Source organism: Pseudocercospora fijiensis (assembly GCF_000340215.1).
Source record: "Pseudocercospora fijiensis CIRAD86 unplaced genomic scaffold MYCFIscaffold_4, whole genome shotgun sequence".
In the NCBI taxonomy this organism is placed as follows: Eukaryota; Fungi; Ascomycota; class Dothideomycetes; order Mycosphaerellales; family Mycosphaerellaceae; genus Pseudocercospora; species Pseudocercospora fijiensis.
Window position 1 is genome coordinate 711,242 of NW_006921535.1, and position 24,611 is coordinate 735,852.

The 24,611-nt window shown below is 49.3% G+C and overlaps 7 protein-coding genes across 7 annotated transcripts; 4 read left to right on the top strand and 3 right to left on the bottom strand.

The window, feature by feature from the left end:
• Positions 1-848: 848 nt before the first annotated feature.
• MYCFIDRAFT_207564 (uncharacterized protein) lies at positions 849-9,297 on the top strand (the record flags this gene model as incomplete). Its single annotated transcript, XM_007927927.1, has 6 exons — positions 849-876; positions 7,471-7,482; positions 7,524-7,590; positions 7,679-7,732; positions 7,757-8,189; positions 8,215-9,297. 6 exons carry the CDS (start codon positions 849-851, stop codon positions 8,488-8,490), a joined length of 870 nt encoding a protein of 289 aa, XP_007926118.1. The 3' UTR covers positions 8,491-9,297.
• Positions 8,590-11,779, bottom strand: MYCFIDRAFT_114686 (uncharacterized protein; the record flags this gene model as incomplete). Its single annotated transcript, XM_007927928.1, has 4 exons — positions 8,590-9,171; positions 9,448-11,134; positions 11,192-11,478; positions 11,609-11,779. Coding segments are annotated over 4 exons (2,727 nt in total), but the record flags the coding sequence as incomplete, so codon positions are not given.
• A 579-nt stretch (positions 11,780-12,358) lies between these two features.
• Positions 12,359-15,193, bottom strand: MYCFIDRAFT_87619 (uncharacterized protein). The gene has a single exon (XM_007927929.1). It carries the CDS (start codon positions 14,955-14,957, stop codon positions 12,753-12,755), a length of 2,205 nt encoding a protein of 734 aa, XP_007926120.1. The 5' UTR covers positions 14,958-15,193; the 3' UTR covers positions 12,359-12,752.
• Positions 14,409-15,420, top strand: MYCFIDRAFT_207566 (uncharacterized protein; the record flags this gene model as incomplete). Its single annotated transcript, XM_007927930.1, has 4 exons — positions 14,409-15,005; positions 15,034-15,149; positions 15,187-15,373; positions 15,406-15,420. The coding sequence occupies exons 1-4, from the start codon at positions 14,997-14,999 to the stop codon at positions 15,418-15,420; spliced, it is 327 nt and encodes a 108-aa protein (XP_007926121.1). The 5' UTR covers positions 14,409-14,996.
• Positions 15,421-15,486: 66 nt separating this feature from the next.
• On the bottom strand, positions 15,487-17,765 carry MYCFIDRAFT_80285 (uncharacterized protein; the record flags this gene model as incomplete). The annotated part of the gene is made up of 4 exons (XM_007927774.1): positions 15,487-16,928; positions 16,978-17,360; positions 17,442-17,667; positions 17,729-17,765. The coding sequence occupies 4 exons, from the start codon at positions 17,763-17,765 to the stop codon at positions 15,487-15,489; spliced, it is 2,088 nt and encodes a 695-aa protein (XP_007925965.1).
• A 1,043-nt stretch (positions 17,766-18,808) lies between these two features.
• MYCFIDRAFT_80286 (uncharacterized protein) lies at positions 18,809-22,200 on the top strand (the record flags this gene model as incomplete). The annotated part of the gene is made up of 2 exons (XM_007927775.1): positions 18,809-20,079; positions 20,430-22,200. The coding sequence occupies 2 exons, from the start codon at positions 18,809-18,811 to the stop codon at positions 22,198-22,200; spliced, it is 3,042 nt and encodes a 1,013-aa protein (XP_007925966.1).
• A 559-nt stretch (positions 22,201-22,759) lies between these two features.
• Positions 22,760-24,351, top strand: MYCFIDRAFT_80287 (uncharacterized protein; the record flags this gene model as incomplete). Its single annotated transcript, XM_007927776.1, has 5 exons — positions 22,760-22,937; positions 22,993-23,310; positions 23,368-23,720; positions 23,776-24,172; positions 24,230-24,351. 5 exons carry the CDS (start codon positions 22,760-22,762, stop codon positions 24,349-24,351), a joined length of 1,368 nt encoding a protein of 455 aa, XP_007925967.1.
• Positions 24,352-24,611: the final 260 nt, after the last annotated feature.

Consider the following 24,611-nt stretch of genomic DNA (forward strand, 5'->3'; position numbering starts at 1 on the left):
TACTAATATAGCTACCAATCTTAGAACCCTAAGTATATACTGCTAGTCTACCCTTAATAGTTAGAAGGCAGAAGCGATTAGAGACTAAAAGCAATAGAAAGGGAATACGACAAGCTAATCTAGAGTAAAGAAGACCTAAAGAGGATAGTAAAGTAGATTATTAAATAGGGATTTGTATAACAATTCGTACTAGTAAGGGAAACTAAGGAGTAGATAAGAAGGAGGGAAGAAGAGGGGGAAAGAAGGGTAGGGTAGTAGGTAAGGTAGTCAGAGGGTAACAACTATAATACTAGTATACCCTAAAGGAAGGAAAACAAGGAAACGAGGAAGAGCAACACTTATAAATAGGACAGGAGGGAGGTTTTTACTAACTAAGTTGGTTTCCTACCTAAAACAATATATAGAAACAGACCTATATAGGCCGAAAGGCACTATAATAGGCAAATGAAATATCTATCTATCTATCTATCTATCTATCTAATAATTAACTTGTAATTTTAAATAAGCTATTAGCTATAAACTTCTATAAATGAAAAAAATACTAATAACTAATATTCGAATATTACTATCTACGCGTAGGTTAGCGACGTAGTTGCGTCTAAATCTCTCCTTACCTCTTCCTCTCCTCTTAAAAAACCCTAACCTATAGGGTATATTATATATTCGCGAAGCCGGTCGGAGACTAGAATAAGGACCGTGCTAATTCCCCCTTATTTTTATTCGTATATCGTAGACGGACTTCTACGAAGATTACGGTAGATCGGCCTTTAGTAAGTAGGCGGGAAGGAAGCACTACTAAGCGGCTTTACGAATGCATATAACACCCTATAGCAACACTACGCCTAGCGATGCACAGTAGAACCACCTGCCGTCCCTGTCCCGTCCGCTTACAATTCTAGTAGCGGGGTACCTAGCCTATAGGTAACAAGGTTGTATTTCGCTTTAGAAAGATTCTAGATCTCCCGGTCGCGTAAAATGTAACGCATAAGCTCGGTCACATAACAACACGTGTCCTCTTAGCAGGAGAAGGATGTTCACACTGTATTTTAGACTATAGAATAAGCAGAACATAGGCAATCAAGGAAGCTATATTGAACAGCTAGCAAGGCAGTATTACGTAAGTAATCCACTACGCTATGCGTAATAGTTATAAGCCCGGGAATCCGTAGTGTTAGAGACTTCTATAGTATAAGATAACAGTTAGTAGTCTTAGCAGCACCAAAACACCATTTAATTAAGCTTCTATAAGCGCCTATAAGATCAGCATATCGTTAATAATAGCTCTCTCATCGGCTAGTCGCCTTAGCGGTACTAAATACATCACCCTTCGAGGACTAAACGACTAGGACCGCTGGTTTAAGCAAACTAAGACACATCTTACTAGATACGAGACCTGGATATATACTAATCTATATGCGAATAAACCTGTAGAACTAGCACAACCTGTAACCCCTACACTAGACGCAGCGCGTATGCTAGTTAACCCTCTATACTAGCAAGGAGTCAAAATAGCTATAGACATCTATAGGGCCTAGTTAGCGGAATACAATCGATTTAGGTTAGTACGTAACAAGTCTATCGAATACCTAGCTACTACTATAGACATACGCTATCATTCAGAGATCACTGATAACGATAATATAATAATACTAACATTGCGTGTTATGCTCGTTCGTCTAAAGGACAAGCTTGCTCTAAATACACAATAGCAAAGAATAATAGTTAGCAAGGAACTAGCTCGCCTAATAGGGTTACGATAAGTTAAGGATCTAGAACAGTAGTATAAGGAGTAGCTTAATCTGTATAAGAAGATAAGACGTATATAGCACTCAGAACTAGATAATATAGTAGTCTATCTCTATATAGCAGTTACTAATATAGATGAAACCTATAGGAAAGGACTCTATATAATGCATTAGGCCTTACCTAACACCAATCACTTCTTCTAACTTATTAGTATAGTACGAGAATATGCCCGTAATATGCTAGGTGCTTCCACTAAGAAGGGGTTATTATTTGGCATTATCTACGAAGAAACAGGTAAAGGCAATACCGCTCTACAAGCCAATACCGCCCTTTAAGCCGCTAGTAAAAATAATAGCGAAGGATCCAATAAGAACAAGAGCCGCAGCAGCAGCCGTATACCGAAGACGTATGCTAAACTCACTAGTATTAGTAAGAAGAAGGTATGTAAGAACCGAGGCAAATGCAACGTAGTTAACTACCGCCTACGTAACTAGGTTAAAGAGAAGGATAAGGACAATAAGTAGAAGGCTAAGCTAAAGCACTTTGAGACATACCTGCGTAAGAACAAGAGCTTCTATCTAAGGTAGGCTAAGTTCTTTAAGGACCTACTAGCTATCCGAATTGCTTAGGAACACTATAGACTAGAAAGCAACGAGGATTCTATACTAGATAAGCTCTCTCTTGCCTACTTCTTCTACGCTAATGCACCGTTATTTGCTAGGGCAGTTAGGCCTACTACCTACCTTAGTATAGCAGCATCAACATTAATAGAGTAGAATCCATTCAATAGCCTAATGTATAATAGTAGCTCAAACTGCAACATTATTAACTATCCTAGCCGCTTCAATTTTATACTACTTCTATTGCTAGCTTCCTCGACTATAGCAACTAGCACTAGTTATAACAAGGTAGTAGCTATCGGAATAGCATCCTTTACTATTATAGCTGTTAGTAGTAAGCCCCTACAGATTGAACTAAGGGAATGCCTATATATCCCTAACTTCTATACTAACATCGTAGGAGGTACCTTCTTCTTCTAACGAGGTTTCAAACACTAAGAAATAGATGATACCCTTTACAGCCTACAATACAAGCTACTAGTTAAATTCATTAGACTAATACAAGGGATGCCCTACTTCGATATTGTTAGCAAAGTAGATAAAGCACTACTACTAACCGAATAGCTAGTCGATTTAGATAACAAGCCGCTTAAGTACCTATTCTAACTATCTTAGTTAGCAATATCCAAATTAATAGCTAACGCAACAGCTCGTCGCTCCGTACGCCTACTACTAGCAAGAAAGCTTACACTTAAGCAAATATATAAGGTGTTTAGGCACCTAGGCGCTAAAAGAGCGGAAGAGCTAGTTAACCGAGTTGATAGGATAAAAAGGGATCACTTACATAACAATAAGGTTCTAAGAATACTACACTGTCCTACGTATATACAAGCAAAGGGCAAGAAGCTCATTTCTAGGAGGCTAAGGCACTATAACGTGTCAATATTGACTCTATATAGATACATTGCAGCCGACTTAATGCAACTGGATACGGCCTACAATAGAGACTAATACCTCTTCTACGTATACGATTTGAATACAGGACTTCACTTTAGTTAGACTATTAGTAATCGAACTAAATCGACCTTATTGCAATACTAGAGCCAACTTTCCTCATTTGCACGTAGTATTAGAAGGGATATTATCTACCTGTTATCCGATAATAAGGGAGCTATTAGTAGAATGCGCTTTCGGTCCTATTTACGCAATAACTATACTACCTAGAGGCTATTAGCACTATACACCCCTAAGCAAGACCTAGTAGAGCGAGCAGGCCGTACAATTATCGAAGTGGCTAGGGCCCTTATAATACACGTACGCTTCCTATATAAGCTATAGCTAGAAGGAGTTTATACAGCAACCTTCTTAATCAATCGTTTACTAAGGTTACGCTCTATAGACTATTCAATAAGGACACCATTTGAAATCGGAACTAGACACAAGCCTAATATAGCCTATATATATCAATTTAGTGCACGAGCCTATCTACTAATCTATAGTACGGAAAAAGGCCTAGCATTACACAAGCGAAAGGACATCCTGCTAAGGACTATAAAGGTAGCTTTACGCACTTATATTAGATACCTATATAGTTACGAAGGCCATTTAATCTATAGGATTTAGGTACTATTACGCATAACAGTCCTACGGACAAGAGATGTTGTCTTTAATAAAACCCTATTCTACGATAGATACGATAATAATCTTAGAGTTAACCTTACTAACTAAGAATTGGCTTAGTTTAGTAATCTCGATTACGAAGAAGTATAAGCACCTGCCTCGGAGCATCAATTTAACGAGCTTCGAGAAGTATACGATATACCTCTAGACCTTGTTAGGTTTAGAGCTAAGGGGGTGGATATACTAATAGGACCTAGTCGACTTATAATAGTTGACCCTATAGGGCTAGTAGATGAGCCTATTAGACAAGATCCACCTCTAGAACTACTAGCACTAGCTAAGCTTCAGCTTGTATAGGTGCCTTAACTATAGAAACAAGACTTTCTAATTGATCTACGCGAAGCACTACAACCGCGTAATAACGTACTAGATAGATTAGTAGAACCAACTATTTAGCAACCACCTAAGAACGATACTAGTAATAATGTTCCTATAGACAATGTAGACGCACTAGGTTATACAGACGACATAGACTTTAATCTACTGCGCGCAGAGCTAGCTAAATTGCTAATGCTAATTGAAGCAGCTAATATGTCTCATCGTTACTTACTAAACATAGGAGGTCCGTATTATCGAGTTAATAACCTAAACAAACGACAGCGAGTAGCGGCTATCTACCGAGCCGGCCGTTACTATATTAGCGACCGAGAACAAGCGAGAAACCTCCTTCTATTTAGTAGCCTATACATAGCCGCCGAGCATAAAGCACGCTATATACAGCCTAATCGATCTAAGCCTAATCCCCCTAATTCACCTTTACTAGAACTACTACTACTTCTACGCGACGAGCATAATCTAAGCCTTATACTAAAGGTCTTAGACCTGCTAGCCGAGCTACGTAACTAGCGCTAAGTTATAAAGAGCAAATATAAGGAGCATTGGATACACGCTATAAGAGTGGAATTCAATAAGGCCTTGAAGATAGGTATATTTAAATAGGTAGACATAGAGGAACTAATGGATAATATATACCTCCTACCTCTTACCTAGGTATTCAAATACAAAAGTAATGCTAATAGACGGCTAGTTAAATTCAAGGCAAGAGTGTATACAAGGGGTAATCTATAGAAGAGTGTATACCTAGATATATACGCTTCTACACTAGCAGCGAGGGTGTTCCGAGCCCTAATAGTAATTACCGCTACCTTTAACCTAGAGGCTGAACAAATGGACGCTGTTAATGCCTTCCTAAATGCTAGCCTACTATATATACTGTACTTGAAGCCGCTAGATAGCTTTAAGCAGAAAGGAAAGGTATTGCAGTTGCTATAGGCACTATATAGCCTTTAGGAGTTACTAAGGTTATAGTACAATTACTTTACTACCACCCTTAAAAACAAGCTCGGTATGCAACTAGTAGACAATGTAGACTACCTATACACCGACCCGGATAAGCAGGTATTCATCTTCTTCTATATAGACGACATAGTGCTACTATATTATCGTTAATATAAGTAAAAGGCAATGGACCTTAAGCAGAAGCTAATAAAGGAATATAAGCTTAATGACCTAGGCAAGCTCTCTTAGTTCCTTAGGATTGAAGTTATTCGAGACCGCGCTACTAAGCAACTCTAGTTGTTATAGAAGACATATACTAAAAAAATGGGTCAGCGTTATACTATTAGTACCGACACTAGACGAAGGGCTAAGGCACTATTGCCGACTAGATACGAACTATACGAGAAAGAAGAAGCTCGTTACATAGACCTATTAGTAGTATTAGCATACTAAAGCCGGGTAGGTTCACTCAACTTTGTAGCGGTTTAAACCCGGCTAGACATTACTAAGGCAGTGTCCTTGCTATCTAAGGCTCTTTAGAACCCACGACCTGAGGATATAGCAGCAGCTAATTAGTGTATTAAGTACCTTCTACAGATAAAGCACCTATGCTTAGAGTATAACGCTAATAGACTAGCGATTACTGCTTATTTAAGCCAATAACTTTATGAATTCTACGGGGCTTCTAACGCCTCCTATAGAGACTACAAAGGCACTAGACAGTTATTAGAAGGATAGCTATTTAGCCTGTTCAATAGACTAGCGATTACTGCTTATTTAAGCCAATAACTTTATGAATTCTACGGGGCTTCTAACGCCTCCTATAGAGACTACAAAGGCACTAGACAGTTATTAGAAGGATAGCTATTTAGCCTGTTCAATAGACTAGTCGATTGGAAAGCAGTACGATAGTCTACTATTACTAAGTCTATAACTAAGGCCGAGTTGCTAGCCGCCTTATATGCAGGCTTAGAACTAATCTAGTAGAAACGTTTCTTTAATAACATTAGCCTCACTTTAGATAGCGTTCCTGTGCTATACTATAACAATATACAGACCATCCGCATTATTAAGGCTAATGCTAGCAAACTAGATACGAAGCTCCGCTATATAGATATTCACTAGTGCTAGCTAAGGCAAGAACATAAGGCTAGAAGGATTTAATGTAAATACCTCGCAATATAGGATATGCCAGCCGATAGACTTACCAAACTCTATAGACTATAGAACTAACAGAGGTTTATATAGTAACTTAGGCTATTAAGGCTACTAACTGATAGACTACAAAGTGAAGCAGAGCCGAAATGAGGTATATAAGGAGGCAACTCTTCCTCTAACAACCTCTTCCTCTTTAGCAATATAAAGACAACTCTATATAATAGGTAGTAGTGCCCCCCCTATTCGCTACTAATTGTAACTAAGTCGATTAAACACACCTTCATCGATTAGCGCTAGCAAAAGTATCTAACACGATAACGATAACTAATTAGAATAAGGATTCAACCTTACCTTCTAATATAGACTAAACAAATAGCATAGGAAACCTTACTTTGCGGGGTGTATTACTATCGCCTATATTATTACTTCGAACGTTACTTCCATTAACTAATAATAAGTCTGCGGCGATTGTATTAGTGCTAGTAATAATAGTGCAGTAGTCTTAGCTAAGGGTAGCGTCCTTAGTTCAAGTTACCTATCCTAATTCATTAAATCTGTTTAACTAATATATACCTTACTTAATCCTTCCGTCTAATTAAATAGACGCTACCTATACGATTGATCTAATAACCGATAGTAATAGTATAAAGGGCTCAGTTCAAATTGAACTAACTTTACTATACGATACGAGTACTTAGATTAGGCTTAATAGTGTCGGTCTGTGCTTAGACTACGTAGGAAGACAACAGTTCCTAGTAATAGGGGCTATATGTGAAGGTGCATACGCAGTCCGGATTATATAACGATATCCTTCTAGGGTAATCGGGGTATAAAATAAGACTCTCTTATATATAGTATAGATTCAAACCATTTTTTTAGTGTTTTAATAAAGTACTATATAAGAAGTCGAAAGGATTAATTTTTCTTTTATTCGTATATAAAGAAGCATTAACCACCTTGCCTAAAACGGAAGGTAAACCCCTTTTGCATAAGCTAAGGGGGTGTATAACGTATAAGCTCGGTTACATAACAACACGTGTCCTCTTAGCAGGAGAAGGATGTTCACACTATATTTTAGACTATAGAATAAGCAGAACATAGGCAATCAAGGAAGCCATATTGAACAGCTGGCAAGGCAGTATTACGTAAGTAATCCACTGCGCTGTGCGTGATATAAAATATCTATAGAATTATTTTGCGTCCTCTTATCAGTTCATCGGCTTCTACGCTAGCGAGAAAACATACGGTATAATGAGATTCAGATTCTGCCATCAAAACGCGTACAGCCTATCTTTCACCACTGGCTGCTCGTTGCACGCTGCACGCAATTAAAGGAAGGAGTCGGAGCAGACATCACTCAGAAAGAGGAAGGTCGTGAAGCTCAACTTCGTATTGGCTAAGATTCATGCGGATCTTAGAAAGAGGAAGGAGGAAGGTCGTGTCGTGACCTCAGCTCGACTTCGTATTGGCCAAGGTTCATACGGACATCATTTCACGGTCGCGAGGAGATCTCAGATAACGAGGAAGAGGCACCGTGCTGTGTGTCTCATGTCGCCCGGAGGAAGCGAAGAAGATTTATGCCTGATTCTTGTGGCATATTGTGGTTTTCATTATTGCCAACGTTCCCAGTTCTTGTCTTTCTACATTCCCCAACACCACGCTGCAGCGCTTCCTCGAGATTCCGAGGTCGTCATATTGAGCCCACGCGTAGGTAGAGCGCATCAACTTGACTATTTCACGAAAATTCGACATAGTACTACCTTGGCGGTGGGCTGTAACAATCCCTCGGCAGATGCTGGAGGCGTACTGCCAACAACAAACGAATGGAAAGCAACAACGATCTTATGAAAGTCATCACGTTCCAATTCAAGAACACCGGCGAAGCACTGTTCAGATAGGGAAGAAAGCCATCGATACTATAATCACAGCCAGCAATCAACCGAAAACCTACTACGCCTTTCCTTCGCCAGTATCCAAAGCCGACCTCGAAGTATCAGTTCCTCCTTGGAATTACACATTCAGCAAAGTCCCTCAGGTCTCAAAGGGAGTGTTATGTCGTCATTCATAGTGCTTGTTGTTGCTTTGTGGCGCGCTTTCCAGTCTTTTTTTTCAAATCGTAGGATGGCCCCTTTCCCCCTCAGTGCACCTAGTACTTCGAGGCAACGGTCTCGTGGTCGGATGCGTCGAGGATATCGTACTCCTCATCAGTGAGGAAACCGTCGTCTTCGCTGTCATCAGCAGCGCTAAGCACCTCCAACTCATCGTCGAGGTCGACGAAGTCATCGTGCTCGATGGCAGGGGATGCCACTGTGGATGGTGCTTGAGCAGGAGACGGTCGTGCCGAGCGCTCCACCTCGCCATCTTCATTCTCGACATATGCGGCCTTGCCCTTGCTGGAGCTGCTAGTAGCTGACTGGTAGGTGCTGCTGGCTGGACTCTCCTTCTCAAGCTTTGGGAAGACCATTTGGCTGCCTTCAAGAGACTCCTCCGCATCGTTTTCTTCCTCGTCGCTGGCTTGCTTGGCCACCTGCTCGATGATGTTCTTCATCTTCTCGTATGCCTCATCGGCCTTCTTCTCTGCTGCAGCAGCCTTCTGCTTGCTGAGGTCTTGTGCAAGCTTCTCGCGCTCCTCGCGAGTCTTGACAATGTTGGCTTTGATATGAGCAACACGCTGACGCAGGATATCGCGGCGCTCCTTCTCGCTCGTGCTCTCGACAGTCTTGTTGCTTGCAGGAGAAGCGTTCGTGTTCTGTGCCCAGCTCTCACGGTGGGCGTTGAGCTGCTCACGCTGAGCATTAAGCTGGGCGATCATCTGCTCACGGCGCTGCTTCTGCTGCTCGCGCATGGCAGCCAAGCGCGAGGTGAGATTCATACTCTCGTAGGCTGGTGGCTGCTCAGATGGCGGTTGGCGATAGCTTGGCAGTGGTGGGTTGACAGGACTGGTCGTCACTTTGGCCGACATAGGTGGCGATGCCATTACGACTGGAGCAGGCACCTCGGCAGCCTTGACAACCTTCTGGTTGACCTTCTTGACCTCGATATCGCACCACAGGCGATGACCGAACGGAGTGCCATCTGCGGCCTTTAGTCGCCAGTAGCTGATGGCCTTGCCCTCTCGAATAGGAGCCTTGAGCACAACCTTGAAGGCAACCTCCTCGCCAACTGATACCTCACGACCAACAACGTTGCTCTCGGCTGCCTCGTTGATGGCAGCAACAGATGCTGGGTGGCTGTTGTCGACGTTGAGCATGTTATCGCCACCGACGTAGCGGACACTGCAGCCGGCTGGCCAAGTGTAAGGACCTGGGTTCTTGAGAGTCCAGATCTGCGTGATTTGAGTCTCCGGCTCGACAGCCATGCCGTCTGGGATGCTATCCCGCACGAAGTGAGCGTTGAGCAGAGACATTGGCACCTCTGGGGCAAGCTTGAATGTCTGTGGCTGTGGGGCATTCGGGAATGTCTCGAATTTCTTGACGGGAATCTGCATTGGAAGAGACTCCTTCTTGACCTCAGTGGGCTTGATCTCAGCAACGGTCTGCACCGGAGTGGCAGCATTGACTGGGATCGGGACAACCTGAGTTGCTGCAGCCGGCTCAGCGTGACGATCTCCCGTGACACGGACATTGCCATTAAGGTCCTCGTTCTCGGTTGAGACATTCACATTACGAACAGGTGTCTTGAGCTTGAGCAGCGGGTGAGTGCGATTGTGATGGTTGCCCGGCAATGCCTCGCAATTTGCACAGAAATCTGTGTCGTGACAGATAGTACACTTGTAGCGCACGCCTTGAATATAGGAAGCGTGAGCTTTCTGGCTGCAAAGTGGGCCATCGCAATAAATGCCAAAGTGGCGGACCATGGAGCCGCCCTGGTCGGCGATAGGAGTGTAGAGAGGAGCAAAGCGGTGGCGTGGGTGAGTGTGCCTAGCATCCTTGATGCAGTCGTTGCAGTAGTCCCAGTCTGGGCAGTTCAGGCACTTATGGCGCACTCCATGGATCTTCTTGTCACAACCGTCGCAGATGGCGTTGTGACGCACGTTGCGGCCTGGGGCCAGCTTGGTCTCGGCAGCAAGAGGAAGGACAGTGTCGTTCGTCGCGAGCTCGAAGCCATGAGCTGGATGATGACCGTGCTTGTCGGCCATGTGGCACTTGATGCACAGGTCGAAGTCTTCGCACGACGTGCAGTGGACGAACTCTCGCTCTGGCAGGACAATTACGCAGTTATTGCAAGTGCGTGTAGGGGACATTGGCTCAAGGTCGAGAGTCTTGGTCTCCTCAGAGAGAGCACCTGGCATCTTCTCTTCAATCTCGGGCTCAGACTGGAGTATGAGAGAAGCCTGGTGAAACTTGCGTGGTGAGACGCGCTCGGTCGTGCTTGTGATGAACTGGCCATCCTTGAGGAATCGCTTGATGAGCCAGTGACCATCACCCGGGCACAGCTTGCCCTCAGCGACACACTGCTCGCACAGATCATAGTCTGCACCGTCGCAGATGTCGCAGTGGTAGTGGGAGTCTGGTAGAGCCTTGCTGCACTCATTGCAGAAGATGGCCCACTCGTGCTTCATCTCAACCACCAACTCATCCTTCTCGCGAGGCTCACGGGGTCGGACTGGCAGCATTGATCTAGCCGCTGGAGCTGCGAGGTTCTCGAAGAAAGCGGTGCGGTCGACCGAGAATGGGTGCGGTACAGGGGCGTCGTCAATCAGTGTCTGTTGGCTAGCACGGGCCTCGCGGAACTGGAAGATGCCACTGCCAATGTTGCGCTGGTCCAACGAGATCGGATCCCGTGGCTGAGCCTGAGCAGACTGTATGCGAGGCTTCTCCTCTGCGAGGGCGGCGCTCATAGGAGCAGTGCTACGCACAATGATGGGCTCCATAGGCTTGACAGCGACCTTCTTGGCGTCGACTGGCGCCTCCTTCTCTTGCGGAACGTTGGTTGGGGTGACGGTCACCCTCAGACGCAGCTTGCCCTTGGCTTTGGCTGCACGGACGAGCGCCTTGAAGACCTGCGGATTCTTCTCATCGAGGGTGATGTAGCCGCCGGCTGAGTCGGAGTAGCGCTCGATCACGACCGTCTGCCCCGGCTTGATATCGAGGACCTGGCGGAGCTGTTGGAAGAGTATTAGCACGTGATTTTGTGATTGTACTATGCTGTGCTGCGGTGCGGCTTGGCTTTGTTTGCTGAAGCACTTGCTTGCTCTGCCGATCAGCATCAGCACGCCGAGGCCGACTTACACGTGGGGTCAGCGAGGCGATGTTCACCTCTCGCAGTGGCAGCTTGAGCTTCTTGAGCTGCTCATTGACGCTGATTTTGATGGTGATGAGTGTATCCTGCGATACGGCGCTGCTGTTGGTCGCCATACTGGGCAGTGCAGCGCAGCGATAGGTGACGGTATTGCCTGACCGGCGGGCGAGCTGATGACGACGGCGGCTTTGGGGGTGCGAGGGCGGCTCAGCTCACGTTGCAACGACGGCGAGGTGCCAAAAGGTAGATGTACACAAAGGAGACCCAGCTCCTGGCGATACGGTATGGATTGATGGGCGGTGTTGGCGAGTGATGGTGTGGTGTGGTTGAAAGGGACGGACGAGGTGAGGAGATGCAAGGCAAGGTAATAGCTGGAACAGGCGCCAGCCTGCACGAAGCTCTCCGTCTAGACGCACAGACCGCTAGCTCAAGCTCGTGATCACATTCGCCTTCACCGGCAGCTGCCAAGCATGTGCTACAGCCTTCCAGCTATGTCGATGCGGATTGGTAAGTCGGCGAAGACATGTGGCATGCGTACACCGGTGCAGCCTTGCGAGAAGGTCAATGCTGACTTCATTGCTTCACTCTCCGAATTGCCATCTCCGTCATGCTTCTCACTCTCCGATGCTCCTCAACAAGCAATGTGAATCAGCACGTGCTACTTGTCTCGGACGAGCAAGGAGGGAAGTGATGCTCATCGAAGGCAACGAGAAATGATATCTACGATCAATATCAAGATAATGATAATACGCCATCATCGCCTTTCCTCCAGCGCCTCACCGTTACTACCGCTGAGCATACACAATGACACAAGTGTCGCAATAATAAGGCTTCGCTACCGAGTCCCATAGGGATGTCACCCATGTCCAATCCTGCAGATAGCCCTCCCCTCTTTTCCATCAATCAAAAAGAACTCCTGTTCACGGAAACGCCATGCTTGCTAGTATTCCCAATCAGCGCCGTCGAGGCAGCAAAAGCAGCAGAACATCAATAAGCAAGAGGCAGTAAAAGCAGGTACACAAGGAGAAGATCGCCGCTGTAACATTGGTGATAGGTTTCCGGGTGTTGAGAAATGCAGGCAGATCGTCACTATTGTTGCGCGCCTTGTCCGGAATAGTAACCCGCCATTGGCATTTGCTGAGGATAGAAAAATGGCGCTTCCGGCGCAGGTGTCGGCGGCGGTAGACCAGGCATGGCGTAAGACGGGACAAAGCTCTCAGCCGGTTGGTAGTTCTCACCCTGGTTTTGTTGTTGAGCCTCGGATGCGGGCATGTAGAAGACCATTCCATTGCTCTCGTGCGCGACCATGCCAGACTGTGGTTGACTTGTCTCCTGCTGAGGTTCGGATGACGCAGGTTGGGGAGCCTGTTGTTGAGTTGTAGCTTGCTGCTGAGGTGGTGCCATGTGCTGTCCTGGTGGCGAGATCATGTAGTTCTGGGGCGGGGGCGCGTACATTGGCATTGGCGGGTATGCTCCAGGCCCAGAAGGATAGTAGTAGTTCTGCTGTTGCGAATATGGAGCATAGTACGGCCCAGCAGGGTAAGGCATCACTGGAGGCTGGAAGCTAGGAGCTTGCATAGTTTGTTCTGGAATACCCGACAGTGGCGTGCCGCCTTGCGGATGAGGGTAGGAGAAAGACGAGCGAGGAGAAAAGTAAGCCCCCATGGGCTGAAACGGTGGCTGATCGTTGATGTGCGCAGGCAGCTGATTGGCGAAAGGCTGCGACTCTTGTGGCGGAACAGCTTGCTGCAGCATGGCAGGAGACTCGATCCCGGTGACAGATATGGCCTTTTGAGGTTTTGGTTGGTGCACAGTGGTCGTAGGTGTGCCTTGATATTGCGGCTGCGCCGGCAGGGGATACGAGTGCATGCCCATGCCTGTCGGTGTTTGATGGCCAGAGAGCGGGCCCAACGGAGTACTGGCTGCTGGAGAGAAGTGCGACTGTGAGCCGTGCGGCAGCCTGACCACTGGACGTGACTGTTGCATGGCACCAGCGAAGGATCCGACAGGAGAGAATGCATTCTCACGAGCGACGCTGGCAAAAGAAGACCGCCGACTAGCCGCAACAGAAGCAGCGTATATGCTACCGCCATACATGCTGGTCCTGCGACTCGAATAGCCATAGCCGCCGATACTCCTTTGGTATCTATTTGGTCCAAAGCCATGCTGATTGGGTCGCATTTGGCGAGGAATGAAGATGAAAGACCGTTCAGGAGATGGGAAGATGTATCGCTGCACGTGGCCAGGCAGCGAGACCCGCACTGGCTTGTCTCTCCGGAGCGGTGGTCGGTGATCCGGCAAGCGAGTGTAATGCTTCCAAAGCACTTCCGAGAAGGACACAGGCGACTTCATGCCCGGCAAGTAAACACGAATGAGGACCTTACCAGCATGTGTAGTGCTCGAGAACGAGATCTTAGTCGGTGGGACATGCTGATTCTGTTGAGCCGTGGGAGCAGGCTTGGGAAATAGCCGCGCAGATTCGATCTGGTCTGAGGTCACGTCGGAAGCCTTCCCTGTTGCTGGCTCTTCGTTGATCGTATCGTGCAAGTCGTGCTTCCATGGCAGCTCTGCCGCTTTCTCAGAATGCGCCGCATGTGTAGCTGGCGCAAATGGACCTGCGACGTTGGGTCCGCCTCTTCCGCGACCTCTGGTATTCCACGCACCTCTCATTGGCGGCTGTCCAGCTCCATGGTGGTTGCGAGTGTCGTGCATGAAGAAGTTGCCGCGGTTGGGAATGAAAGCTGGATCGGCATCCCGCTTTTTCTTGTACTCTTCGTGGTCTCGCCTTTGGCGCAGCGCAGGAGAATCGACTTTTCGTTCGAGCGGCGCCGGTTGGATGGTTGGCGCAGGAGCGGATGACCCATTCGGGCCCATGTTCTCAAAGTCCACGACTTCTTCGTCTGGCTGGTCCTGAATACTGAGCCCGTTCATCATTGCCTCCGTGTCGCCTGCAGCCTTGAAGCTGCCGGGTTGCGCCTGCGCCTGCGACGACACTACTACTGGTGGCGCCGATGGATTGTCTTGCCGTCTCTTGCCCTTGTTGGTCCTATTCTTGCGCGCCTTCTTGACAGCAGTAGAAGCTCCATTCGTGCCTGTCTCCACCTCCCCAACAGTAGCGCCTTCCCCTGCGCTCGGGTCACCCAGACTGCTTGCATCAATCTCGTCGTCGTCCAGTTCGCTCAAGACCGAGCCTTCACTCTGCGAATCTTCAACCAAGACAGGACCCACCTCATCTTCACCCTCCTCATCAGCGCGTCGCCGGCGGCTGGCAATGAAGGAACGTCCCGCCGCCATTGTTTAGAAATAATTTAGGTGTGCTGCAAAGCGAAAGGAATGGCTGGAGTGAGGATAGTCGAGGCCAGGCGGACAGAGACCGGATGTCGCAAAGGTATCTGGTCCCCGTTGGGGTGGCAAGAAATTGTTAGGATGGAGAGCGCGACCTGAGATACCACGTGTCGGTCATCTCAGATGCGCCGCGATATTCCTGTGGATAAAAGAATATGTGATGGGCGTGCGCTCCGAGAGCAGCGACAGGTGTTAGGCTGCAGAGCAGAGGGAAGTTGAACTGGGTCGGGTTCTGGATTCTCTGCCCTGGTCCGCCCGCCAAGGATTTCGGTAAGCAGGGCAAGGAAGCCAGCGGAGACAGGACCGCTCGCTGCTCACCCAGTCGATCGGCACGAAAAAGACCGGCCAACAACGATCGCGGTCGGGTGGACATACCCGAGCATTGAATATGTACGAGAATTGTGAAGAGTGAACATGGCAAAACACTCTGAAATAGACAGCATGGACTCCACGCGGCGAAGATTGCGATTATGATCTATCAAACACTCTCTTTACCCAGCTTGGTGAGCTCGTCGAGGAAGATAGTGGCATTGACAAGCTCGTCAGAGCCATACACCACTCTCTTCCTGCTGACTGCACCACTCGTCCCCGTGGATCTCTTGGCCCAGTCTTGCAGGTTGCCATACTCATCCATGCTGCCTCCGCCTACTGTGAACACAATGGCCTCGCTGAATCCCTGTCTCCGTTGCCCGAATGACGGGTCAATGCCACGTTTTTCCTGCGTGCCTGATCGCGCATCCTTTGCGCTTGGTGGCATAGTACCGCGAGCATTTGCGGAGCGAGGATCAAAGTACAAGAATCCCTCCGTCTTCTGTAGAGCACTGGTCGACGCGTTCTGTGGGTCCATCAGACTTTCTGTGATCTTGGTGAGGGTGAGGTCCTTGTTTGCTGGCAAGAAGTTTTTCACTCCGGATATCAGGTTATCAAAATTCGCTCCGAGACCCGCATCTTTGAACCTATCTGTGAGCCTCGAAGAGATGGAGCTGAATCCGCGAAAGAGGTCGTTCGAAGCGGATGATTGCTGCGGTTGCTGTGTCGGCGCTGATGATATCATCGTAATTCGTGTGATCTCTCGCACGCGGCGGATGTAAGCCAGAGGCATAATGTCCACGTTGTTCTTCTTGAGGGCTTCTTCAAATTGCTCCATGTCTGCTCTGGACAGCTCGACTTCGGTGCTGAGAAACCAAATGATAAATATGCGAAGCTTGTCAAGCGGTTGATTACCTTTGTCGGAGCCATTCAATAGCTCCAACATCTGCACCTTCGTCTGCTTTTTAATATCTTCTTCCAGCTGGTAGAAGTTGTCGAGCTGTCGATCCTTGATGCCCTTTAGCAGGGCCGTGGCAATGTTCATATGCATGTCGAGTAATGCTTTCCGCTCTCGCAACTCAGGCAGGAGTGTTATGGCGGCCTTAAGATGTTGAGCAGAAGCACTCGTTTCGGGATTTTGAAGCTCCTCGATCGAACCCGCACCGGTCTTCTTTGTGACCTCTGCGGCGTCGTCTCTATACCGAGTGAGCTCGGCATCAATGTCTTCCGCTACTTGTGGGAACGGCATCCCGGCATTCTTGTTCCAGAAGAAGTCGTTCGAGGTCAGGTCATAGGACTTCTTCGCATTGCCTTTGGTTGCATCATTCTCATCGACAGGCGTTTCCACCGTAATACGATTCAAATGCATGTTCAGCACGTCGTGAATCAGTGATTGGTACGTCCACGAATGCGAAAGCATAGGGACAAGGTCAACGTTGCGATCCACGATGATGAGAACTGGCCTGGAAGATGTCGCCCCTGTTGCCGCCGACTTCGCGGAGAAGAGGTTGTCCTTCGCGTTGAGAATGTGGTCTCTAAGCTTGCGATCTAGCTTCGCCGCAATCATTTCAGCGGCGCCACCTTTGGGACACCTGATGATCGGAATCGTTCCTGCCAGAAATGAGCATGATTCCGGTATGAAGCGACCCGAAGCACTCACCCATGGTCACAGCCACACTGAACAGCCCACTGACTATTCGATCCACATTGTTGTCAATCTCCTCGTCACTCGTTTGTGCACTATTCATAGTCCAATACGTCTCTTTGCCCATGCCTAAACTGAACAGGTTCGGCTCGCTGACAATGAAGTTCAAGTATTGATCATAGACCTGGCTGATACTTTCCGAGGTACCAGCTTCTGCTGTCTGCGTTGCAAAGTCCTCCAGTAGAGGTCGTGGTATGGAGGAGAGGAAGTTGACATATGCGGGTGAGTAGAGGCCGTTCTGCAAATCTTGTGTGATGCGCTGGAGATTGTCTGCAGTAGGCTCGACAAGGTAGACAACAGGTACGTCGGGAATCGCATGTCGCTGGCGGGTGATATTTCTGACGTGGTGCTGTCAGCCATTGCTGCGCGGCTCTCAGCACTGAATGTGGTGCGCGGTCTCAAGAACCAATTGCACATACAGATGTATCGTGACGCCCCAACTCCGCAAGTCGTTCACTCTTAAAACGCTGCTAATCACATCCTGTCCCAGCTTGTCGAACACTAGGACTTTCCATATTGGCTCTCCGTCGGCATTCAGAATAGGAGTCGACTTGGATATGAGGCCATTGGATGCAGCGCCGTCCAAGGCAGAATCATCGGAGTCGGGAGCGGGTTGATTGAGGTTCAGTATACGTTGGATTGAGGCTAGCACATAATCAGTTCAGCGATGCATACACGACACGGAGTGAAATGAATCACTACACACCTACTTGGCGGTCGCGAAGGGACTGGTTGGTGGTCATTGTAGCGTGTGGCTGCGTGCCAGCCTTTTTCAGATCTCAGCGCATCAGTGAGCGGCTGTTGAGACGTCCTTGCTGTGCTGCCTGTCCTCGCTCGGTCGCGGGCGCGTGGTCTACGTAAGGTATCCTTCACTATGTGCTCATGGGCCCGCATGTGATTCGGTCGGTCTTGCCTCGTTGCTCCAACATCATGCTCTTGCCAGCTTGCGAGTGCCTGCCGCTTAATCAGCGGCAACAAGCGAGAAAGACAGTGGTCCATGCTCAGCTGCACGGCGACCTTCAAAGCCGCCGGGGCCGCCACTCTCTTTCTCTTTGCCTCCAACAACACCTCCCACTCCGCACAAACAACACCAGACAGCTGCACCCTCACACTCTTTAGACCGCTTTTCTTCCGTTGATGAGTACGTGATGAGAGATTGACAAGGGCTTGAAGCGTTTTTTGTGGTATTCTCAGCCGTGGCAAAGGCGGTCTGCATCTATTCTCTCGCGCGCGGGCAAATTGCGACACAGCCCACAGCGTGACGCTCGCTCACTTTGAGAGAGTCTCTGACCAGCACACGCCGCTTGGCCGCGTTTTTGCTGCATTCCACGCCTGCGCCGTGCTTGAAGGGCTGCGTGCGTATACTGCCGTTCTGCACATTTCTTGCGGCCGACACCGACACTTAAGTCGTCGTGTCGTGCGTGCTCTCAGCAGCAGCCAGCCAGCACCACCCAGGCACTGCACTGCTCCTGAAGTGGGAGCGATTGGCCTCCCAGGCGCGGGCACAGTCCTGGCTCACCGCCGCTGACATTTGTACCTGTCAACCAAGACACCGGCCAGCACTCCCGACACCCACCAGCAGCAGAGTCTGCGACACACGCTCAGCATCAGATAGCGGCACTGCGCATCGCCTGCTCTTGGGGCGCGCAGTGCCTATCGATACGAGACAGCCAGACAGGCCACGGCACTTCTTTGACGCTGTCTTCCGGATTGGGCCTTGACGCACGCACGGGCCACATTTCTGTTTTGAGACGTCGGTGCACATCGGTCAATCATCATCATCATCATGGATCAGAATGGCTTCCAAAACAATCTGTTCGCGGATAATCAGAATTTCAATGCATATGACAACCTGAACCTGTATCAGAGTGGCTCCGATTCCAATTTCAACCCCGATGCTAGCTGGGCCGTAAACGCCAGCGACTTCAGCCAAGCCAGCCAGTCACGTGCTCCCCAGTCTGCGCCAAGCTGGGCACAGAATGCGAACCATCTCGCCGCCCAATCTGTGCAGCAAGGCTTCAACGCCTCGCCCTATGCTCGGCCCATGAGCAACAGTCCGGCGTCGTTTGCACCAAACACCTTCACCTACAATGGCCAACAGCCTCAGCAGCAGCCTTTCCAGTACCGGCAACCACAGTTCGATCCTTCACTGGCCGCACATGGACAGAACTTCAACCTCCACATGCCAGGCTACACCGCTGCCACACAGAGTCCTGGTACCATTGCACCCCAGAATCTGGATCCCACCCGAACATTCACCAACAACCCATACGCCGCCAATGCGTTCCCGCCAAACAACTTCAACCAGAACCGGCAAGCCGCCCAGATCCAGATGCGTCGGGCTGATCAGAAAGCTCTCGTTGCATCAATACCGAAAGCAGTCAGCGGTGGCATGTTCAATATCATCGACTTCAATCAGCTGTCCCAAACCACAAACTCGGAGCGCATGGGCAGCTATGCGAACGTCGGCAAGGAGGCACAGGAATGGGACGTGACACGAAGTGCAATCCCAGCGTATGTGCCCAGAAAGTCACGGAACGAGCTGCGCGCCCTGGCTGGAAACAACAAGACCGCCCTTGCGAAGATCGGCAAGAAGTCAAAGACTCTCGCCGCTGATCTGAAGTCCCGCCCGCCCACGGGCTCGGTTGGAAGTCCATCGATCAAGCATGATGCAGACTCTTCGAGCGAATATTCTTCATCATCAGACGACGATTCGGAATACACGGACGACGAAGATGAGGACTCGCCCTTGCCTGCCAAGAAGCCTGATGATCCGAAAGGTGGCGTCGAGTACGATGTGATCAAAGCAGTGTACCGATCGAAGAAGAAATCGCTAGATGCGGCTACCATCGGCGCCTGTCTTGGCGAGCTTTGGGAAGTGGTGAAGACGATCAGAGATCGGTGGAAAGCAGACGCAGCTGCAGTCAATGATGCCGAAACGAAGAAGAAAGCCGGAGAGCTACCCTTGCTGAAGAGCAGAGTCAAGGATCAGCGCGAGATGATGGAGACGGCATTCAAGGCTGTGCTGAAGCATGGTCACCGCGATGTCATTGCATTGTGAGTACCTCCCCCCTATTCCCCAATGTGATTTGTGAAATGTTGTAGGCCCTTGCAGCGGCGCAGCGAGATACACAGCAGCCGGCCGTGAAGGCTAGATGACTGCCCATTGTCCACTTCGTAGCAGCATGGTCCGCTGCGTCAAAGGGCGATGCGCAAGCTGAGGTCCTCCGTGACGTGGCGATGCCCAAGCCGCATTGCTAATGGAAAGTTGGGAATCCGACTCAGCAAGCCAAACTTTTCGACACGAATGCTGCTGCCTTGTTGTTCCATCTTCCTCCGAGACATGCATTTAGATCTAGTGACAACGCCTTTAAAGTAGACACACACTAACAACAAGCCGTTTGTAGCCTTTCCGAGAACGTCTCGCTCATATTCATCTGCTATCAATTCCTACTCGACCGCTTCAAGGATGAGGACATCAACGGAAGTCTTTCACGGGCGATCCTCGAATTGATGTCCCAATTCACGACACTCACAAAGGACAAACTGGAGAAGACACACATGGAGAAGGTGTTGCCCCGATATCAGAAGAAAGGCGATGCCAAGACCAAGTACTACGTTAATAAGATCCTGGCCAACGCGGAGACTGCCACCAAAGAGTCTGCTAAGAAGGCAGAGCAGAAGAAGGCGGAGAAGTTAGCATCTGAGACTGCTGATTCCAGGACTGGATCCCCTTCCGTGAAGAAGCCTGTGCCCGATTCGGGTGCCGGGGTGAAGCGCCCTGCCGCGTCGTCTGCCGAAGGGACCGCTCAGAAGAAGGTCGCAACCGTGGCTTCAAAGGCCAATGGTGTAGCTGGTGCCATCAAGAAAGCGCCTACTGCCACAGATTCTACCAAATCAGCAGCAGCGGGCAGTGCCCAAGCTGCAACACGGAAGACTGTGGTAGCTAAACCGTCGGGTTTCTTCTCCGGTCTGCAATCTGCGACCAAGAAACCCGGTACATCAAATGCTGAACGAGCGGCGAAGCCAGTAACAAGCAGGCCAACGACAGTGACCAACACCGCCTCCGCCAAGCCTGCTTTCGACTTTGCGCAGACGATGGCAAATCTAACCAAGCCAAAGGAGGTTAAGAAAGAGGCCAAGCCTGAGAAAGAGATCCCACCTGAGACCGAAGAGGAGCGTGCGAAACGTCTTCGAAAGGAACAACGACGTAAACTACGTGTCTCGTTCAAGCCTGTAGACCAGCTGGTGGAAGTCAGATTCTTCGTTCACGATCCTGAAGAGGAGATCGACCATGACTCCAGTCAGATGCGCGATGTTGCCGACGTTGGAGGAGAGGGTCGCATGTTCAAGCAACAGCAACACATGATGGATCTTGACGAAGATGATGAACCCTCGGAAGAAGAGCAGAAACTGGTAGAGTTCCGGACACCCATCCCGGTGGACTTCAGCACGGTCCCTGAAGAGGAGCGTAGTCGCAACTTCACTCCATATGGTGGTGGAGAGTTCAAGCCCAACTCAGCCGAGAAGTCGAAGCGCGAGCAGTACGAGAATGAGACTCTGATGGTATTCTATACGGAGCCAAGCCAGATACCGGCCAACCCGAAGGAGCCCGAGGATCCGTACAATGGCGATCCAGGTCCTGCATTGAAGTACTTCGGCCCTATGGAGGAAAAGTATAGTGCACGTGCCAGGTCACGACAAGCGCAGTTTCAGTCACAGCCTATCTATGGTCAGTCTCAGACCACGGCATCTCCTGCGTTCCCGTTCGCTGGGGCAGGACCACAGCAGTCTGGGTCTCAAGTGCAATCTATCCTTGACACCCTGCGAAACCTCAATTCAAACGCCCATCAGCCTGGTGCTACTGCATATTCTCTGCCATTCGTCGGTGGGCCTGCGCCGGCTAACTTCCAGCCTCCCCCACCGCCACCACCTCAGACCTCAACTGTGCCTGCCGGTCAGCTTGATCTGGCTGCTATCCTCGCTCAGATTCAAAATGGCGCTCCGCAAGCGCAGCCCGCTTACAATTATGGTGCATCACAGCAGCCGACTGGAGCAGACGCTGCACACAAGAAGGGCAATGACCCCAAGAACCGATTTTACAAGACCAAGGTTTGCCGCTATTGGCACGATGGCAAATGCCAGAAAGGCGACGCCTGCAGCTATCTCCACGAGTGATTCGCTGTCGAGATATACCTTGCTACGAGATTTGAGTACTTTTTGAGCATAGCGACGGCGCAAGGACGCCGACACGAGGGCTGAGACCACGCCGTTCGGCTTCTCAGGCATATCGCATCTTTGGCGTTTGTGTTACAGAGCAAGTCATCGAACTTGACACGTGGTTTTGGTTGTATATAACCTAGCATACTGTGGCCGCTGCAAAGGCTGGCCCTGATCTGATCTGCATGGATTGCTACGAGCTCAAAGAAACCGATGACGTGAACTGCACTTGGCGACTGCCTTGGAATACTCGTTCCTGCCCCATCCCCAGAGATCGCTCTCCTCGTGTTGCACTTGCCTGGACCTGAAGCTTTCTTCGCAAGCGGCAAGCCGTCACCGCTTCCTGACCTTCCACGCTCTGACACCTTACATTCCCGTCCCATTCCTCTAAGCAGTCCCCAATACATTCACATCCGATTTCCGTAGCATTACTCCCTGAGAATTGTTCACCGTGGGCTTAGAAGATATCAAGACAGTCTACCAGCAGCGTCATAACCTACCTTCTACCTACCAAGCAATGGCGCCGTCTGGACACCACCACCTACATTTCGGAAAGAAGGAGGAGCCTGTGGTCCGAGCAGCGATTCCTGCTCATGCGAATGCTCCTCTTCAAGGTCTTTCCAAAGTGAAATGCATTCGAAACCCCAAGTACGCGCCAACACCGGTGGGAGCACTAATGCATCTCTGTCGCAAATGTAAGCGCAGAAATCGACATCTACAAGCCCAGATCATTGACTGACTCTACGACAGTCGAGTTCACGCCGACTCTTCCATGTCCTTTCACGCTCGTGCAGACATTGGTTGACGACGCGACCAAGCTCAATCAAACCTTCCTGGCCAACGCCAAATCACAGATAGTGAAGACTGATGGAGCAGACAGCTCTGACGATGCCCAGACCCAGACCCAGAGCACCGGCGGCCCGCGCGCGGTGTCGCGGGTGGTACAGAAAGACAGCTCTGGAAGAGTAGGACAAGTTGATGCGCAGGATATCCAGAACGATTCAGAATACCTTGCGCAAGTCAGCATCGGCACTGCGCCGCAAACCATGAGTCTTTGCTTCGACACTGGTTCGTCGGATCTGTAGGTCTGGTCAACGTCCTTACCTGCGAAGACACAGACCAAAGGCAAGAACAATGGACATACGATCTTCGATCCTGCGATGAGCAGTTCTTTCAAGAAGATGGATGGCGCGAAATGGCAGATCCAGTACGGAGATGGTTCGACAGCCAGTGGAATCGTAGGCACCGATACCGTCAACATCGGCGGCTTGAACGTTCAGAATCAGGCTGTCGAACTTGCATCAACGCTGGCACGGTCCTTTGAGGAGACTGCAGGTGATGGTCTTCTCGGTCTTGCATTCGGAAGCATCAATACCGTCAAGCCGAATCCTGTTCACACACCTGTCGAGAACATGATCACGCAATCGAATATTCCATCCGACTCTGAGCTCTTCACTGCGTACTTGACCAACTATCAGGTAAGCTCTTTCGCGGCCTGAAAATGCATATCCCACTTACTTACTCCCTTCCCAGGACAATGACCCGCCATCCTACACCTTCGGGTACATCGACCAAGACCTCTGCAAAGGTAAACCAATCACGTACACTCAGATCGACAACAGCCTTGGATTTTGGCAAGTCAAGTCCGCCATGACCACCGTGAACGGCAACAAGTTCCCAAATGCTGGCAATACCGCGATCATGGACACCGGAACCACTCTCTCACTCATCGACGACACGACTTGCAAGAACATCTATGCTGCAATTCCAGGATCCAAGTACGATGACAGCCAAGGTGGATTCATCTTCCCGAGCAATTTGGGGAAAGCGAAGTTGCCAACAATTCAATTCGCGATCGGTGATGGGCTGTGTACGATTGATAAAGATGATTTGAGTTTCGCTGATGTTGGGAATGGGATGACCTATGGTGGTGAGTTCTGACGATGATGAACGAGGCAATTTGGAGTATGTGCTGACTTATGAACAGGGATTCAGTCTCGCGGTACGATGAAATTCAGTATTTACGGCGGAACGGTTTTGAAGTCGATGTATGCGATTTTTGATCAGGGAAGGAAGCGATTCGGGTTCGTGCAGAAGGATGTGAATTGAGCCAAGTACTGTAAAGTCGTGGTTAGGGGCAATAAGGGAGGTGGTTGGTCTTTGATGAAGGCGCTTGGTACATAAACTGCTGATTTCTGTCTACATCCATAAGTGCACGTCGAAGAACTCTTCTCTTTCCTGACTGTCCCTAGTCGCCGCTCTTGAAAGCATAAGTCGTTCGCACCCATCGTACAACTTTCACAGCTCGCTTTCGCGCCCGAAACAAAGCAGAGGGAACGGAACATTGCAACCCCGGCTTTTTCTTTGTT

Bases quoted from the DNA above. Each gene is read 5' to 3' on its own strand.
- MYCFIDRAFT_87619 (XM_007927929.1), bottom strand. From the start codon at position 14,957: ATGGCGGCGGGACGTTCCTTCATTGCCAGCCGCCGGCGACGCGCTGAT.